The 17836-nt window shown below is 51.5% G+C and overlaps 3 protein-coding genes and 1 long non-coding RNA gene across 6 annotated transcripts in view; 3 read left to right on the top strand and 1 right to left on the bottom strand.

Annotated features, from left to right (window-relative positions):
- LOC132541950 (uncharacterized) overlaps positions 1 to 11395 on the bottom strand; it is a 17512-nt gene extending 6117 nt beyond the window's left edge. The window contains exon 1 of the long non-coding RNA XR_009553061.1: positions 11190 to 11395. This is a non-coding gene — a long non-coding RNA (uncharacterized LOC132541950). The remainder of the gene's footprint in view (positions 1 to 11189) is intronic.
- HOXB6 (homeobox B6) lies at positions 7 to 5946 on the top strand. Its single transcript, XM_007529984.2, has 2 exons — positions 7 to 3942; positions 5009 to 5946. Exons 1-2 carry the CDS (start codon positions 3528 to 3530, stop codon positions 5266 to 5268), a joined length of 675 nt encoding a protein of 224 aa, XP_007530046.1. The 5' UTR covers positions 7 to 3527; the 3' UTR covers positions 5269 to 5946.
- HOXB5 (homeobox B5) lies at positions 7682 to 10517 on the top strand. Its single transcript, XM_007529986.3, has 2 exons — positions 7682 to 8534; positions 9270 to 10517. Exons 1-2 carry the CDS (start codon positions 7973 to 7975, stop codon positions 9515 to 9517), a joined length of 810 nt encoding a protein of 269 aa, XP_007530048.1. The 5' UTR covers positions 7682 to 7972; the 3' UTR covers positions 9518 to 10517.
- A 118-nt stretch (positions 11396 to 11513) lies between the features above and the next one.
- Positions 11514 to 17836, top strand: part of HOXB3 (homeobox B3) — a 42247-nt gene continuing 35924 nt past the window's right edge. Inside the window, exon 1 of one of the 3 annotated variants that reach the window (XM_060203649.1) lies at positions 11514 to 11638. The gene's annotated coding sequence lies outside the window, so the exon portion shown is untranslated. The other 2 variants (XM_060203648.1, XM_060203652.1) reach the window with 2 other exon arrangements.

The following is a 17836-nucleotide window of genomic DNA, read 5'->3' as shown; positions in this document are numbered from 1 at the left end:
TTGAGAGCCTGGCAGTGCTGAGGGCACAGGCAGATGGTTGGGAGGCTATGGTCCCTGGAACCTTAGTGCCCCTAGAGTCTGGGCCTCAGGAGCAACCCTTTCAGCTATTAGGCAGTGGAGAGTGACTTTCTGGAGCCAGAAGGTCCCAAGGGAGGGTGCTTTGAAAGGCTCAGGCTCCTCAGTGATTTTTTTCCCTCTTGTGAATAGGCAAGAACAGGTAGGGAGAAGGCAGCTAGAAAAGAGGACTGAAACAGTTCAGGGATTTTACAGTGTCACCTGGCTCTGGAGGGAAAGGAACAGAAAGACAAAATGCATGCTACTACCCACTCCCTCAAGATGAGAAAGAAGCCACTCATTTACATAATGGAAATGAGGTCTTTGTGTCAAACAGTGGACCAGTCCATTTAAAGGCAATGTCCCCCCTCTAATCAGCTCCCATAGGTTTGAGAAGGCCACACAGCACCCTCTGGGGACATTTATGTTCCCAAGCCCAGAGAATTAAGAGTCCAGGAACAGAATTAGATTCAGATGCTTTAATCACCCCAGCTCAGCCAGAATTGAGAGTGGGGCACAGGAAGACATCCACAACCCAAAGAGATGAAAGTGGGGTGAGTTTTGCAACTGAAAGAAAATGGAAAGCCTGGACAATATCTCAATGTCCCTTCCCCTCCGCACACCCCATTCTTCCATGTTATAGTACAGGAGACTTTCACTTCTGAGCTGTATACAACCTGGATATTTCCCTGGGATCTGGGAAGTGTGCACATCCACTGGACCACACATTTGCAGCATAGAAAAATCACAATTCCAAATCCTGTCCCTGGGGTTTCTGTGCAGTCCTTCTGTTGTGTACTCAAGACGTGGGCGCACATTTATATCCACCTCTCTCTCTCTCTCTCTACACACACACACACACACACACACACACACTTCCTCAAGATAAGGAAAGACACCCCAGAACAACAGAAGCCTGCCATCACTATGTATTTACATACTACCCCTTGGAGACAGACAGCTGACTGGTAGATGGAACTACAGACAGATTCTTAGAGATCTGGCTCCAGAAACCAGGCAGCCTCTGGCCCAGCCCTGCCTGCCTGCCTGCCTGCCTGCCTGCTCTTTTTCCCAAACAAACGGATCAGACGAATAAACGCTCATAAATACCTCTGGGCTTAGATAAGAGCGATGAGGCGCTATTTCCTTTCATGCAGACTCCAGGCACCCAGGCCCTGCCTTTGCAGTTTAGAGGTGAGGTTAATTTGGGGGCTGGGACTCTAAGAATAGGGGACTCTTTTATTTTGTGTATCTGTCACAGGGAAAAGCTCTTTTCCTCCCCCCATCCAGACACAGGAAAGCCCATGCTATCTCTCTGGATTAGGGATCAGAGAGAAGGCAGAGAGAGCTAAGGCCCAAGGCCCAGTCTTAGTGGCTTAAGGAAGATAGGCACACAGATGTGCTATGACCACCTCAATCCCCTGCCCAAATATCCCTTATTTCCCTCTAAGAGAAAACCCAATTGCCTTTAGATTGGATCATTTAGGACTCCATTATTTGAGAGGCTCAGATTTGATTTCCTTAAACAGATGTTAACACACATGTGTGCGTGAACACACACACACACACACACACACACACACACATACACACACGAGTCTGGCTAAGAAGTGGTTGATAGGACATCCAGGTAGCTATATGATAATGAAGGTGCAGCTTAGAAGTTGTCCTGTGGTCAGAGAATCTCGCAGGCCACTTTGTAACCAACCAAGTGTCCACTGTGGGTTAACAGACTCAATCTTGAACCATCTTCAGTAGGAAGAACTGGCCCACACACAAAAATAAAAAATTTAAAAATCCAAAGGAAGTCATAAGATATCAGCCCAGCCCTTACTACACCACCAGACTTTGTCCCATACCTTAGTCATTCCTGGACCCAGGACCAAAGGTTATACTAGCCTCCATCTGAGTATTAAGATGCTGAGAACACACTGTGGCTCAGTCTGCTAGCCTGGCCTCCATTCTCATTTTCCAGAGAGAGAGAGTGAAAGAAACAAACACACTTACACCTAAGCTTGTGTGGCAGGAAAGCTGATGATACAGAGTCTGTGGGAGGGAATTCTACCGAAGCTGAGAGACAGACAGTAGGGCTATTAGCATCTGGAAAGGGGCTGCTAGCTGATAGTTGTAAGCTGCCTGCTGAGTCCCCAGGAGGGCCCAAACAGCCTTCCCTTCTTATAAAACCAAACCAAAACCAAGTCTAGGGAAGTAATTAATTTAAACGCAAATTGCCGGCCTCAGGAGCAACTTGGAGATGGAGCAAGGACCTTTCTCTTCTTGGTGGCCTCTGATTGTCCCAAATATAGGAAGGTTTAAGACACTAATTTGGAGGAAGACTTTCTCTTGTACTCAGGCTTACTGAGACATCATTGATTCCTAAGAATTTACAACCCAGTCATATTTATTATTTGGTGTAAGAGGTAGGAGTGAAGTGAGGTTGCAGGCAGGGCAGACAAATCTTGACTGAGGATGCCCTTCACTTCTTCCTTCTGTCCCCAACTGAGAAGGGTCTATTCCTTTCCCCAATGCCATTTCCCTTGCCAAAGCAAGTGATGCACACAGAACCAGGAAGGGTATCTTAAGCATAGCTGGCCACCAGTCTTCAAGCTCCCAGAGAGAGGGGGAGCTTGAAGACTGACTCTTGCATCTCCTAGCCTTCGGGTTTCTGGGCAGTGGGCTCTGGCCTGCCCTTCAGCTCATAAGACTTGTGGAGAAGCAGGGATAGTAAAACCAGGCATGAAGGAGGGAGAGTAGAAAGAGGAAGAGGGAAAAAAAGATTTTCGAAACCTGGGAAGGAGACTGTTCCTTCTTTGCTTCTTTCAGAAAATGATGTTAATTAGCAGTGAACTCTACTGCTGTCTACCAGCACAAAACCAGAGAAACAAACCTTGGTCTTTGAAGCTCCTCTAAGGAGGCTGCGATCTGAAATGTGGGGCCATCCCCCCTCCCTTGGAGGGTATAGGGCTTGAGTCATGCAGGGGTTAACTTTTCTGAAAACATAATTAACTTTTTTCCCTATCCTGCGAGGAAAGGGGAGGGATATATTTATTTAATCACGGGGGATGGGGTGGTCTCAATCCAAAGGTTTCCTCCTCCCTCAAAGGCACAGAGTCTCTTCCGCAGATCCTACGTAGGTGGAACTGGCAGGACGCGTCGTGTTGCTGGGGGGGGGGGGGGAGAGAGAGAGAGAGAGAGAGGAGAGAAGGAGGGGAAAAAGGTTGATAGGTTTGTGCGCGGGTCCCTCGTGCGGGCTGCGCTCCTCCTGGGTGCTATTTGACAATTCCTGCCTCTGCCATTGGTCAGTGTTGGATCAGATGGTTGTATTTCCTTCTGGCCCTCACTGGCACCTCGCCATCCCCCCTCAGCTAAAACCCAATCTCAGATATACTACTAATAGGCGCGGCGCTCGGACTATAAAACACAACAAATCATAAAGCCGGCGGAGCAGCAGCGGCCGCGCGCCTCCCCTGCCAATGAGTTCCTATTTCGTGAACTCCACCTTTCCCGTCACTCTGGCCAGCGGGCAGGAGTCCTTCCTGGGCCAGCTCCCGCTCTACTCGTCGGGCTATGCCGACCCGCTGAGGCACTACCCCGCACCCTACGGGCCCGGCCCGGGCCAGGACAAGGGCTTTCCAGCCTCATCCTATTACCCGCCGGCTGGCGGCGGCTACGGCCGAGCAGCGCCCTGTGACTACGGGCCCGCGCCGGCCTTCTACCGCGAGAAGGAGTCGGCCTGCGCGCTCACCGGCGCCGACGAGCCGCCCCCGTTCCACCCCGAGCCGCGGAAGTCCGACTGCGCGCAGGACAAGAGCGTGTTCGGCGACGCGGAGGAGCAGAAGTGCTCCACGCCCGTCTACCCCTGGATGCAACGGATGAATTCGTGCAACAGTGAGTGAGCCTGCCCGGCGGCCCAGGCCCCCCACCTCCCCCACCCCACCCCGAAAGGTAGCTAGGTTCCCCCACCACCACCCTGCCCCGCCCGCTTTCCCCCCACAGAGTGCCCATGGGCATCTCCACTGGGAGCTGCGAGCGAGGGGGTCTCCCGCTATCTGCCTTCTGGCCCGCAGGAGTTGCAAAGTTTTGCAAAGTCCGGGCTGCGCTCTGAGCAAGGGGGAGCGAGTGGGCTGGTGCGGGAGCTACAGGCCAGAGCCGGGACTCCTGGTCAGGGGAAGGGGCAGGAGTCGCTGGCACTGGCTTTGCTTTCCTCCCCCCAGCCCCCAGTCCTGGCCCACCCCCCACCCCCGCCCCCAGGCTGTTGTATTAAAAATGAGTGCGTCATGGAGGGGGCAGCATGGTGCGAGTGAGCGAGAGTTGAGTCTGTTCCAGACCGTATTTCCCTAGAGGTCGAATGCTGGGGAAAGAGGAGGCATCAAGAAAGGGGTGGCAGTCTGGGGGGTGGGAGGGGTGGAGGTGGAGAATAAGAGGAAGAAAGAGAGAGGGAGCAGGCGGGGGCGGGAGGGGGGAGGAAAGCAGGAGCCCAGGTCTCAGGTTGGGTAATTTGTGGGCCTTAAATTCCAAATTGATGTCCATTAGCGGGACACAAGAGTGAGGAGCCCTTAATGCCGAATATGAATCGATCCGTGTCATGAGGGATTAAGGGGCAGGATCTGTCACGGGAAGCGAAGGAGCTAGATGGTGCAAAGTAAAGATGCCAACAGGGAGAGGCACACCTGGCCAGGACTGGCCCAGCCCCTCCCCCTGGGCTCAGGTGGGATTTGAAACCACCCCTCCCATCCCCCACCCAGAATCCAGCGCAGAGGCGCAGACCTGGGAGATCCGGAGGGAATCTGGAGGGGGCGCTGGAGGAGTGAGAAAAGGGGGTGGGGGAGCCGGGACAGCCAGAGCGGAGGGCATCCTGGGACAGTCTAGAGGCCTAGTCTGAGGGCCCAATGGTGGGGAGAGGGGCTCCAGCTGCGGTGACCCCAGGCCTCAGCCTCTTCTGTCTGCATAACAGGTTCCTCCTTCGGGCCCAGTGGCCGCCGCGGTCGCCAGACCTACACCCGCTACCAAACGCTGGAGCTGGAGAAGGAATTTCACTACAACCGCTACCTGACGCGGCGGCGGCGCATAGAGATCGCGCACGCCCTGTGCTTGACCGAGCGCCAGATCAAGATCTGGTTCCAGAACCGCCGCATGAAGTGGAAAAAGGAGAGCAAACTGCTCAGCGCGTCGCAGCTCAGTGCGGAGGAAGAGGAAGAGAAAACGGCCGAGTAAAGGCGCTGGAGAAGGAGGGGGAGCGCGAAGGGATAGGCCAGCGGGGGAGCTCAGGGCGTTAGAGAGCCCCCCACCCCCACCCCCGCCAGAAGGCTCTGCAGGCTGGGGCGCCCGGGGCATCTGCTTTCCAGAGCTGGACAGGCGGGGCCCGTGGCTCTCCTGGACGCCCCCGCCCGCAGAGCTTTCGTGGGGTGCATGGAGGCCGCGCCTCCGGAGCCCGCTCAGCACCCCGCGCGTCCCCTCCATCTCCGCGGAAGCCGCCATGGCCCGCTCGGGCTCCCCGGTGAGAACTGAAGACCGAACTCACTTGATGTGTCCTGGAAGCAGAGCAAAACGCTCTTGTCCCTGTTGCGTCTCATTTTGTCTCGGTCCCTCCCGCCCCCCTGTGCACGGTTCAATGGTAGATTCGCAGACCCCTCAGCAGGGGCCTCGAAGACTCCCTGACCCTAGACCTCTCTCCTACCCCCTTCCCCAAAGCCACTGGAAGGAGCACATACTACCTAGAAGTAAGAAGAGGAGCCTCAAAAGAAAACAAAATTCTATTTTATTAATTTTCTATGTGTTGTGTTTGTAGTCTTGTCTTAGCTCTGGACGTGAAATACTTCGGTAATAATAATATTATTAATAATGATAATGATGATAATAATAATAATAATAATAATAAAGATGTAAAAACTCGCCGTTCGTCACACCTCCACTCCTCCCCTTGCCACCACCACCCCCAACCCACAACTGTCACCCCTACTGTACCCAGCCAGAAACTCCAGCAAAAGCTGGAGCCCTGGTGGGCCCCAGTGGGCCTGAGGACTCAAGGAAGTTACAGTTGAGATAAAGGCTGGAGCTGATGCCCAGGCTTGAGTGATGCTCCAGCACTCACTCAAGCTGAATGGAGTGATGCTCCAGTACTCACTCCATTCCAAAGGCTTCTCCTGGCTCATACTTGGGGTCAGAGGAGCGCTGTTTCCCTCTTATTCACTAGCTTGTCCTCACTGGTCCCTGGTAGAAGGGATGCCAAAGAGCTCCTAGCCTGGAGTCCTTGCAGAGACTGAGCCAGGTGGGCTTCTTTCAGGTCTTCATGCAGACTGAGAGGCCTGCAGCCTTTGGCCCAATCACACGACCAGATTTCTGCCACCCTGGTCCCTCAGCTCCTGACCTGTGGCCCCAGAGACTAAATCTGGGGCATCAGGCACCTTTCTGCCTGCAGCTGAGGTTAGGATCCAGGCATCCCTTTCTCTAACTAGCAGGAGCTGAGCCAACAACTAGAGAGATGTTACACTATTGGCAGATGCCAGCAGAAAGTGTAGGACTGTCCCCTGCTTTTTGGAGACCTTCCGGCCAGGTGATGGAGACCAGTTTGGTCTCATCCTTTCCACCCAGACTGATCCAATTGCTCCCGAACTCCACCCAGGCGGCACACTTTGTAGAACTGTTTTTCCTTTCTTTCTCCTTCCTCTCTCTCCATTTTTATTTTTAAAGAAAATAGCTGCCTGGCAGAAGGGGCCCAGCTGTCCTGCTTGCTCAGCAGGGTACTGCTGATCCTCAGAATCCCCTTCCAAGGAAGATGTGTGTTGCCGGGCCATATTCTGAAGTGCCCCACTGACAGCCAGGAGCCTGGAAACACCTCCTGGTGCAGTAGTGGGCTTCTGCTGAGGAGGGAAGGATCCGGATCCTACCTCAATCCCTAGCTCTCAGAACTACATTTCCTTCCCCAACCCCAGATGCTGAATGGTCCCCCACCATGTTTTATTTTCCCTCATCTACTATGCCATTTAACCCAAGCCAGCTTTGTTCCTCCTGTGGGGTCTCTACCAGGTTCTGCCATTCTTCTGATGTGGCTGAGGATGGGAAGGGAGTCAGGAAGAGAGGACCAAACTTTTAAAGGGTCCAAAGAAATGAAATTTCCTTCTTGGAACTGGTTGCCCAACCCTGTCAGCTCAGCCTGGATGCTGTGAACCAGTCACTGTGATCAGAAAGCAGGCCAGGAAAGCTAGCTCACAGGGAAATCTACTGAACATTTTTTTCCATGCACATCTCCCAGCCTCCATCCCCCCTTTCAGTCCCCAAATCTGGGACTTGCTAAGCTCCAGGAAGGAAAAAGCAACTCAATGTTTGATCATTTATCCACTTTAAATAAGAAGAACAGGGACAAGGACACACATACTGAGGATATTTCCATTCCCAGGAAAGTGAGCCAGCACTCAATCGCATCTCTCTGGTAAAAGACTCAACCCTTTGGGTGAGCCTAGGCCTAGTTTCTTTCTTGTTCCGCGTTTGGGAGGAACCAGCAGGGTGGCAGCGGTCGCCGCCATGGCGGTCTGTGGCCCGCGCTTCCGCCAGTTGCCGGGAGGTGGCGCGCTCTGCTCAGAGGCTGCCGCCAAACCTCTTTCTCCCCCATCTCCTTTTTTCCCCCCTCTCTCGGAGGCTCGCATTGAATCGGCCCTAACGATTCTCGGATCGTCATTATTTGTAACCATAGAGCATGAATTACCTCTTGAGGTCATCAGCGAGAATTTACGACTGGTCAACAAAAGCACGTGATTCCCTAACGCCCCCCCATCCCCCTTCCAACCCCCCCCATATTTGGCCGCATACATAGCAAAACGAAGTACAGTGCATCGCTATAATTCATTAATACATCATAAATCGTGAAGCACAGGGTTATAACGACCACGATCCACAAATCAAGCCCTCCAAAATCACCCAAATGAGCTCGTACTTTGTAAACTCCTTCTCGGGGCGTTATCCAAATGGCCCGGACTATCAGTTGCTAAATTATGGCAGTGGCAGCTCTCTGAGCGGCTCTTACAGGGATCCCGCTGCCATGCACACCGGCTCTTACGGCTACAATTACAATGGGATGGACCTCAGCGTCAACCGCTCCTCGGCCTCCTCCAGCCACTTTGGGGCAGTGGGCGAGAGCTCGCGCGCCTTCTCCTCGCCCGCCCAGGAGCCCCGCTTCAGGCAAGCGGCGTCGAGCTGTTCCCTGTCCTCGCCCGAGTCCCTGCCCTGCACCAACGGCGACAACCACGGCGCCAAGCCCTCTGCTTCATCCCCCTCCGACCAGGCGACCCCGGCCAGCTCCAGCGCCAATTTCACCGAAATAGACGAGGCCAGCGCGTCCTCGGAGCCAGAGGAAGCGGCGAGCCAGCTAAGCAGCCCCAGCCTGGCTCGGGGACAGCCCGAGCCCATGGCCACCTCCACAGCCGCGCCCGAGGGGCAGACTCCGCAGATATTCCCCTGGATGAGGAAGCTTCACATCAGCCACGGTAATTCACTCTCACCCTCTTTTTTGTCTCTGGCTTTCCTTCTCTGCCCTTTTTGGGGGGGGAGGGGGTTGGGAGGGTCTGTGTTAGGGAGAGCTTGTTTTTTTCTTAAGATACATATGTATTATATATATAATATAATTTTTTTCCAAAGAAGGAGAAGTCTCTGAGAGGGTTTCCTTTGCTCCGGAGATAGATCCAAAGACAGTCTTTAGCTGGGGAAGGGTGGGGTAGAGTTGGGGAGGAGAAAAATATTTAATATGTTTTATAGCTTTGGCTTGGGTTTTCTTCTTCCAGCTGTACTAGCTTTAGGATAAAAGATGGTATCTCTGTAATGTGAGCAAGGGTCCTGGTGATTTCCCCCCCCCCTCCAATTTTGAGACTGCAGCTAGCAGAGGAGGGGCGAGCGGTAGAAAGCAGCTTTCCAGGGCAAAAGTGCAGCCTCTCTCCTCCCTCGCTGGGCGAAAGGCCGCCTGAGCCCAGCGAAGGGTGAGGCACAGGGAGGGCGCAAGAGACAAAGCCGGGCGCCTTCACTGCGGGCAGAAGTGGGGCTGCAGAAGAGGGTACAGAAAGAGGGCTTAGCTGGGGGCGTCTGGGGTGGTGGGAAGGTTGGGCGCTGCAGGGAGTTGGGAGCCTGGGACGCCTGGGTCCCGCTCCATCCACGCCCCCTTCCCACCCGGTTCCCCCTCCCTTAACCAGAATAACATTGCCTTGCTGGCTCTCCTCTGTCTGCTACAGATATGACCGGGCCAGACGGGAAAAGGGCCCGGACCGCGTATACCCGCTACCAGACGCTGGAACTGGAGAAGGAGTTCCACTTCAACCGCTACCTGACCCGGCGAAGGCGCATCGAGATCGCCCATGCGCTCTGCCTGTCAGAGCGCCAGATCAAGATCTGGTTCCAGAACCGGCGCATGAAGTGGAAGAAAGACAACAAACTGAAAAGTATGAGCCTGGCGACAGCCGGCAGCGCCTTCCAGCCCTGAGCCTACCAGGAGGAGCCCTGGGCGACCCAGAGTCTGTGCAGTCGCCCCCCACCCCCCCACCCCCCTACTCTTGGCCCCTCTAAGCCTCCTGCGCCGCCGCCCTCTGGGGACTGGTTCCCAGGAGCCTGTCTCACCCGGGCCTTGTGTTATGATTTTTCGTTTGGTCTTAGGTCTTCCTGTGGCTCCCTCTCTCCTGGACTGGTTAATCTTGTTATTATTGTTAATAATGATGATAATTATTATTTCCCCATCCATGCTCCCCACTCCCCTCCAATCACCCTAAATCCGCCAGTGTTTCTGTATGTTTGTGTCTTGTGGTTGCACTCCTTCCTCCAGGAAAAAAAGAAAAAAGAAACTCGCATGTTTAATGTGAACTTCCCCCTCCCCATCTGTGTTCTTCTAACTTATTTATAAAGGATGATCACTGTATTCTTGAGTTTCCGCTTGGAAGTTCTCTAAGGGGCAGCTGTTGAGGCGGGGTCCTGCGGAAGGAAGCCTCAGGCCCAGCTGAGCTGGCCTTGAGATGGAGTCTATGACTGTGTCTCTTCCTACCTTTTTCTTCCTCCTCCCTCCCCACCCACTAGGCCCAAGTCTCCCAGTGGCTTGGTCTTGGCTTGGGAAGGGACCAGGATGACTAAAAGGGTGTTGTTAAGAAGAGGGAAGGAAAATAAGGAGATTTCAGTTTCTGCCGCCTGGGTAGGCCCCACAAGGCCCTGTCTGGGGATGTACGGAAACAAAAACCCTGAGTGTAAAATGTCTTGTGTGTTTTGCTGTGAATCCATGGGTCTGGCTAGAGCACCCAAACAAAGCTTGTAAATATGGGGATAGTCTGGGTCAGACTTATCCCCTCCCCCTTGCCCAGTTTGCCTCCATTTGTAGTGAGTGAGTGGATGCTGTGCTATGTGTGAAATTTGTCTTCGCTGGGCCTGTCTCAGTGATTCGCTTTTGGTATTTGTTTGTAGCTTTCCTTGAAGTCAAATAAATGTTTCCCCTATTCCATTGCCCTTCCAACTTGTCTTTTCTCTGGGGACCTGTATCTCCAATCACCTGGTGCTGTGCCCTGCAACATTCCTGACAGGTCTGGTGTAGGGATGGAGAGGCAGGATAGCTCACCAGCAGCCCCCTTCAGCCTCCCAGGTACCTGGCTAAGTCATTAGTACTTGGGCCAGGGGACAGACTTTCATACCTGGGGGACTGAGAGCCCCAGAAACCCCATGTGGGGCTGGAGCAAGGGACAGGGAGAGCTGGAATCCATCCTGGCCTTCCACAAGCTGCCCAGAAAAGCCTCTGGAATCCACTTTAGGAAAAGCACTTTGGGCCTAAGTCCTGAGTCAGAGACTTCTGGTCTTTGGAGAGTGGTGCAGGTCAGCCTAGCCCCACTGACCCTTGCTGTAAACCCCAGCTTAGTTCTACCACCCACTAAGGCCAACAAGGAAAAAATAATCAGTTCCATTTCAAAAGTTTCATCTCCTCTTCAGCCTTCTCTACACTTTTTAATGCTTCACTCTCTCCAGGGGCCCAACTGCCTTCCCTCTTGTTTAGGAGTTGGGGGGTCTCCCTTGGAAGAACCTTTGGCTCCCTCTCTAGCAGATTGGCCCAAGGCCTGGGCCCAGTTCCCCTCCATACAAGTCAGCCTCCACCCTGAGCACAAGAGTCATGTCTGGACACTTACCCGGTCAATCCCTTCCAGCTTGGCCCAACTTCTCAGAGGACTTGGGGGGAGGGGGGCTGGTGAGGAGTCAGTCCAGGGTCCTGGAGGTTCTACTGGGCCCTATTTCCCCCTCACCCCTTGACTTTGTCCCCCTTTGTCCATAGCAAACTATTCCAAAAGTCGCTATGACATTTAGATGTCAAATGGATAGGGGTTTTATCTCGAAGTTAGATCGTAAAAATCGCCGAGAAGTCAGACAGATACCCCTCACTGGCTCGAGAAAGTCACGTGAGGTCCATAAAGTTAGTTTTATGGTTTTGGGGAGTTGACACCGCACGGTATATTTCACATTCTCCAGAATGTTAAGTGACACTTTAACTGCTCGCTGTGGTGGGGAAGGGGGCAGAGGTAGGTGAGCGCTCTCCCAGCCCAGAAGGCAGTGGTTGCAGCCCAGGTCCAGCACTCCAGCAGTGAGTCGCTTCTAGATTTCCAACTTTTGCTTTTTTTTTTTTTTTTTCTTTTCTCTTTCAATTTTGGGGCTTAGAACTGGGGAAGGATATCTTGCCTCTGACAGGACTGTAAAGTGGTAAGTGATGGATATTTTTGCCTGTTTTTTTGCATCAAATTCTGGGTATGTGAAGTAGGGGTCTCTCAGTTGGCTATGGCTAAGGTCTTGGGTATTGGGGTGCCTGGTTTGTATTTATTGGAGTATCTGACTCTATGTGGGTGAAAAGTGGCATGTGCTCCTTTAGTGCCCTTGGAAATTTAGGGGACCAGGAGGAAGAGTGTGTGAGATGGAAAGAAGGGCCCCTTTATGGGGGGGCCACTCTCTGTTGGATATACTTAGATAGCTACTCCCAGGAGAGAAACTTTATGACTCTCATTTGTTAGGGGACACACTGCTGGGCTCTTCTGAGCTGAGAAAAGCACCGAGGAAGGCTAAGGTAGCTACTGTGAGTTGCTTTGCGCAAGGGCATATTCTGAATTTCAGATCTTATAACGCCAAGAAAACCAAGTTTACCAAGGTCTCCTCAGATATATCCCGGATGGGAAGGGAGAAGGGAGGTACTTTTGTACCCAACTTCAGCTTAGCGCTTCCAAGCCAAGCCTTCTTTTTGGTTCTAAGTGGATGCTGAGGTCAGAATAGAGAGCCAGAACAAAGGCGGACAATGCCCCTCAAGTCCAAAATTCAATTTCTGACCAAGGATGAAGGAAAAGAGACAGCTTCTTTCCTTGTCTGGAGGAGTTAATTTGTTTTAATAGGTCCTTAGCAATCGCTCCACAAATAAGTTATGGTCAAGAACATGGACTCCAACTTCGGGCATAAAAAAACAAACTGGGCCTCAGGAGCTAGAAGAGAGAAAAACATGGGAAAGACACTCTTTTTTCTCTCCTCTCCAGTCCTCTTCTCTGCACCAGGCCCTTAAAAAGGTGCTTGGTTTTGTGGTTCCTCAGAGAAGGGAATTTCAGATTCAGTAGGTCTGTTAATTTCTAAGAATAACTCGTCTTTTTCTAAAAGTCAGAGGCCTCTTCCCTACCAGACTGACCCCCTAATTTTGAAATCCACAGGTTCAAGCTTTCTACCAACCCCCCCCCCCCCACACACACACACCTCTTGATTCAGCTCACCAATTCCTGTAGGTAGTCCCTGGACATGAGGCACCTTAGAGGATTTCAGATCTTTGGGACAAGGCAAAGGTCTCAAGATTCCCTCCCCTTTCCATTGAAGGACCTGGGTACTCTTCTGCAGTCATTGTCTATCCTGAGCTTTCTCATCCCTCCCTGGGCCTGACATAAAAGAACCTTCACAGGATTTGAGATCAAAGAGGGCAGAGATTTTGGGATATTCCTGGACATTTCTCCAACAATAATTGAGATATTCCTGTTCATTCCTTGGGTGACTTTGGTCAGGTCCCAAGGAATGTCCAACACTTTATAAAATACTAATAGAATTTGGAGGCATTGCTTCTACAGGCTTCTATTCTGGGAAAGGGATATTATGAGTGGAATGAGGTGCAGAGGAAGAGAGTTGCAACAGCAGAGTCCAACTTGGGGCCTCCAGGGAAACTTCTTATTGTGTCCCCAACCCCCAACCTCCCTCTGTCAGAAACCCCACACTGCTAAACCAGTTCCTGAATTTTTTCACCCTCTCATGTTGGTTCTGCAAACTCTGATAAAGAATATGTGGGACTGAGGCCCAAGGACATCATCTGGACATATCTAGATAGATTTCCTGGAAGAGAAAAGAGGAGCTCCTGGTGTATGTGTGTCTGTGTGTGTGTTGGGGGGGGGGTTGTCCATTTCCCTGATGAGGCCAAAAGCTCTAGAGCGTCTTCTTATGTTGGAAGTGGATGTAGGAGAAGACATCCTCCCTGACTCCTCTTCCCCACTTTAGGTTGGAGGGACAAAAGTCTCCTCTGAATCTCAAGAAGCATATATTGGGGAAGGAGATGAGAATTGCAAATGGGGTTTCTGGTACAAAGGAATTCTCTCCTGACCAGCACGAGCCCACCTCTTCTACCTTCCCAGGGAAAGCATTTCTCTCATCAGAACTCTTCTTTCCCTGCTTCCCCACCCATGTCTCCTCCCTGGCAGGGTCTAACCCTCCAGAATGCATGCCGGTACACTCATGCTGGAGCCATATGTCTATCTTAGGTACACCTTCAGCTGGGACAGGGTCCAGGAAACAGCAGCTAGAGATTAAAGATCCAGTTTCCCTTTACCCTCTGAGACGGTCTGACCACAACTCAGTAGACAATTTGATTTTTTAGATTTTGTTTTATTTGGTTATTGTTTTATTTTGTTTCTCCAAGGCTGTGGGGTGGGAGGAAGTATAAAGATGTGTAAACAGGAAAACCAGCCAGGCCTGGAGTTCCAAGCGCCCATATTTCATTGGCTTCCTCCCCATAACTGCAGCAGGGACACTTAACCCTTCCCTGGCTGTGAGAACCCAGGGTTGGTAGGGCTGTGTGTGGGGGTTGGTAGGTGTGTGTGTGTGTGTGTGTGTATTCAAACTGAAGTTCTTCTCCATCTGAATCTTTCATTCTGGGGTAGGGTGCTGGTGTGGAAGCCAGGATTCAGGGAAAGGCACCACACAGCACAACCCCCCAAAATCCCGTCTTTTCCCAACAACAGAGCAGGGCTTAGGGTCCCAGTTTAAGGAGTTGTCCTTGATCAACAAGGACAGGGCTAGCAAGAACCTCTCCCCACTTTCAAAAGATAATGCCTTGGTCATTTTCTCTTCTTTCTTTTGAGTTTTTCAAAGTAATCGGATTTGGAAGCTGGGAGCTGCCCAAAGCAGGGTTTATCGATTACTGCAGCACTGTTACACATCCATATTAATTAACCCAGACACTGCCTGGAAACCTAGTTGTTTAGGAGAGGGGGAGGGAAAATGGGGGCCCCTTAAATAGAATGGACATTTTTCCCTAAGTACTCTTGGGGCCAGGTTGGATCGTCCCAGCCCCAACCCTCCAAGAATCAAATGCTTTTCTCCAAGATCTGAGTCCCTCAACTTCTCAGCAGGGTTAAAAGTCTCCACAGTCAGACTCCACACACATGTCTCCTGAGGAGTGGAATTAAACACCTCCTAGGCTCCACTCTTCCTAGTCAGAGCTAGACATTTCTAACCCTCAGATGTGTGGATGTTACGGAGGATGTTTCCAACACCTTGCTAGAAAGGTTAATGCCTCCTTCTCACCTTCCTTACATCTCCCCTAAGGTAGAACCATTTTATGGTTTTCCTGATTGTTTTTATTTTAGAGTTTGGTGGTGGTGGTAGTGAAAGCTTTTCCTATCCTTCTACTCCTCCCTCCAAAAAGTGATTAGAATCTGTTAAAGGATTTAATTAAGAGAGTTAAATGAAAAGGAAGGAGGTGCAAATGAGTTGGGGGGGGGAACCCACACCAAAGCTATTCTCAACGATTAAATCGCCATTTTAACAATATAATGGAGTTTGCATCTTGAAAGGGGAAATCAGCGCTCATATCTCATCAATAATTCATAGAGTCCGGGATCACGTAGAGGTCAGCAGACGGGGCTGCAGCGTCCGCCTACTGCCTACTCGGGGCTCCAAGCCGCTGCCGCATTCATTACTCGCTGCCACAGCCACCTCTGCAGCTTCCAGCTGCCCGCTGCTGGGGAGGGGGGCACGCGACAGGTTGAGGCCGATTTTTCCTTCTTCCTTTTGGCAAATTTATGGTTTGTGGGTTCCAGGAGCAACTGGGGGAAATTTATGAGACTGGAAAGAATTAGATTTAAGATAATTCACACCCTGGGTATTATCACCACCAACCCAAGTTTGAACCCTCTCCCCCTACTTCTTTACTTTAATTTTTTTAAAAATCTCTGTCTTGTTTCTTTCCAACTTTCCTCTTGGAAAGGAAAACACAATCTGTAGCATCCTCTGGCTTCTCTCCCCTGTGAATGACTCCCAGGCTGCTGGGATCATGCACTGGCTTTGCTATCTGTGTGGATTCTGACTGAACCCATTTAGCTACAACCTCAAGCCTTTGAGCCCCAGGCTGGCAGTGGTCACAGAGATGCCTGACCCCAGAGCCTTGTGGGTAAGGATGAAACCTCAAGGGAGGAAGACACCTCACTGGGGGGGGGGGGGGGCAGTCCTGCAGGTTTATCCAAGAGATTACCCAGAGCAAGTGGGGAGAATGGGCTTGGGTGTGTAAAGATGTGTGTATAAGTGTGTGTGGGGGGTGTCTCCCCTTGGGGCTTGGAGGAAAGATGAAGGGTAACCCATATATAAGAGAACAATCCATATATAAGAGAGCTTCTGTGTTCCACCCTCTCTCTCTCTCTGTGTGTGTGTGTGTGTGTGTGTGTGTGTAGTCCCACACGTCTTTTCTGTTTTCTGACTCCCAAAGGCTTCCAAAGGAAGAAAGAACAGAAACTGTCCTAGTGAGAGATGGGGGCCTAGGAGGCGACATTTGGCTTCAAGAGAAACCAAAAGAGCACAGGTCGCCTGGGCAGCCGCAAAGGCTGTAACGTCTTGGAGCTGCCAGTAGAGTCCGCCTTAGACCAAGTTCACAGCCAGGCTGGGGCCTCCAAGGCGCCAGCAAGCGGCCGTGAGAGGTGGTCGCCAGAGCACGGGCCTCGTTGATCACTACTTCACCGCAACCCACTGTGTGTGGGTGGGGGAGGTGTAGTGCCTTCCACTTCCAAGGAACCATTGCTCTAAGTTCTTTCCACTGGTCACCTAAGAAAGACCTTTCTCCAGGTCAGCCCATTCTGCTGCCCCCTTGTCCCACAACACTGCCCCCCACTATGGGAGACAAGAATAGAAGGGGAGGGGTGAATGTCAAAAGTTCTTCTAGGCCTCCTAACAAGAAAGACCAGTGAAGTGCCAGAAGGGAGGAAGATGCGGGAAGTGGGATAGGCAGGCGTGGTGATTTTTGTTTTTGCTCCCCTCTTTCCTAAAGAGTTATTTAATAACCAAAAGACTCTTCATACCCAGGTCTACTGCGGGGATTGGGGGTGGGGGGGGGATGGAGAAAGGGGAGGGGCTGGGAAGGCGTTTTGCACGGAGGCTTCAGCAGCCGGCGCTGCAGAATGAAACCCTGGGCTGTGAGGCCAGTGTTATTGCCAGAGAGGTCGCAAAGTTGGAGGGTCAAAAGTTTACAGCGTGCGTGAACCAGCTGAGGTGTCTAGCGCCAGGCGGGGTACGAAGGGGAGGAGGCTGTGTGTGTGAAGAGAGAAGAGAGCCAGGGACGCTGGAGGTAAGGAAGACTGGTGGGCTCCAGGGGGGTTGAGGGTGGTGAGAGAGGGAGACTGGAAGAGGCAGAAATCTGGGAAAGGAGAAAATTTGAGAGTGTGTGTGTGGGAAGCTAGGGAGCTGTGAACAAGGGAATGCGCTTGTTTAAACCCTTTGCATAATTTTCTCTCCCAAAGCTAACCTTTGAGTCACCATATAAAATTTAATTAGAACCTACCTAGCCATACACATTTTTAAAAAATCCAATTACTCTCATGTAATTCTTTGGTGGAGCCAAAGAATGCTTGCAAGGTAAAAGGCTTGGTTCTCCGGAGTCTGGCGGTAGTAGCACAGCAGATTAAGCCCGTGGTGCAAAGCACAAGGACAGGCCTAAGGATCCCGGTTCAAGCCCCTGGCTCCCCACCAGCAGGGGAGTTGCTTCACAGGCAGTGAAGCAGGTCTGCAGATGTCTATCTTTCTCTCCTCCTCTCTGTCTTCCCTTCCTCTTTCCATTTCTTACTGTCCTATCTAACAACGATGGCATCAATAATAACTACAACAATAAAATAACAAGGGCAACAAAAGGGAAAATAAATATAATTTTTAAAGGCTTGATTCTCACCAAATTTTGGCCCCATCATGCATCCCCTGACTTGCAGAATACCCCCTCCATCTTCCTCCCACACCTACTTACAGGGATTCATAACCCCCAGGCTGGAATCCGATTTTTTAACTTCCCTTTCTCTTTTCCTGGATTGCTTGGATTTTGAAAGAAAGTTAACTTGTTAATTTGCTCAGTCTCTCCCAAACCTTCACTTGTATGTTCATTCAGAACCCCTTTCTTCCTATTTGTAGGAGGGAGAGGAAATAAGAAGGAAAAACACTGAATAGCCTCACAGAGATCATTTTAACTGGAGTTGGAACAGGCGACCTGAAATGAACCTTGAATCTGTGCATTAAGTTT

The sequence above is a fragment of the Erinaceus europaeus genome, chromosome 12 (genome assembly GCF_950295315.1).
Source record: "Erinaceus europaeus chromosome 12, mEriEur2.1, whole genome shotgun sequence".
Classification (NCBI taxonomy): domain Eukaryota; kingdom Metazoa; phylum Chordata; class Mammalia; order Eulipotyphla; family Erinaceidae; genus Erinaceus; species Erinaceus europaeus.
This window is presented reverse-complemented; position numbering and strand designations above follow the sequence as displayed.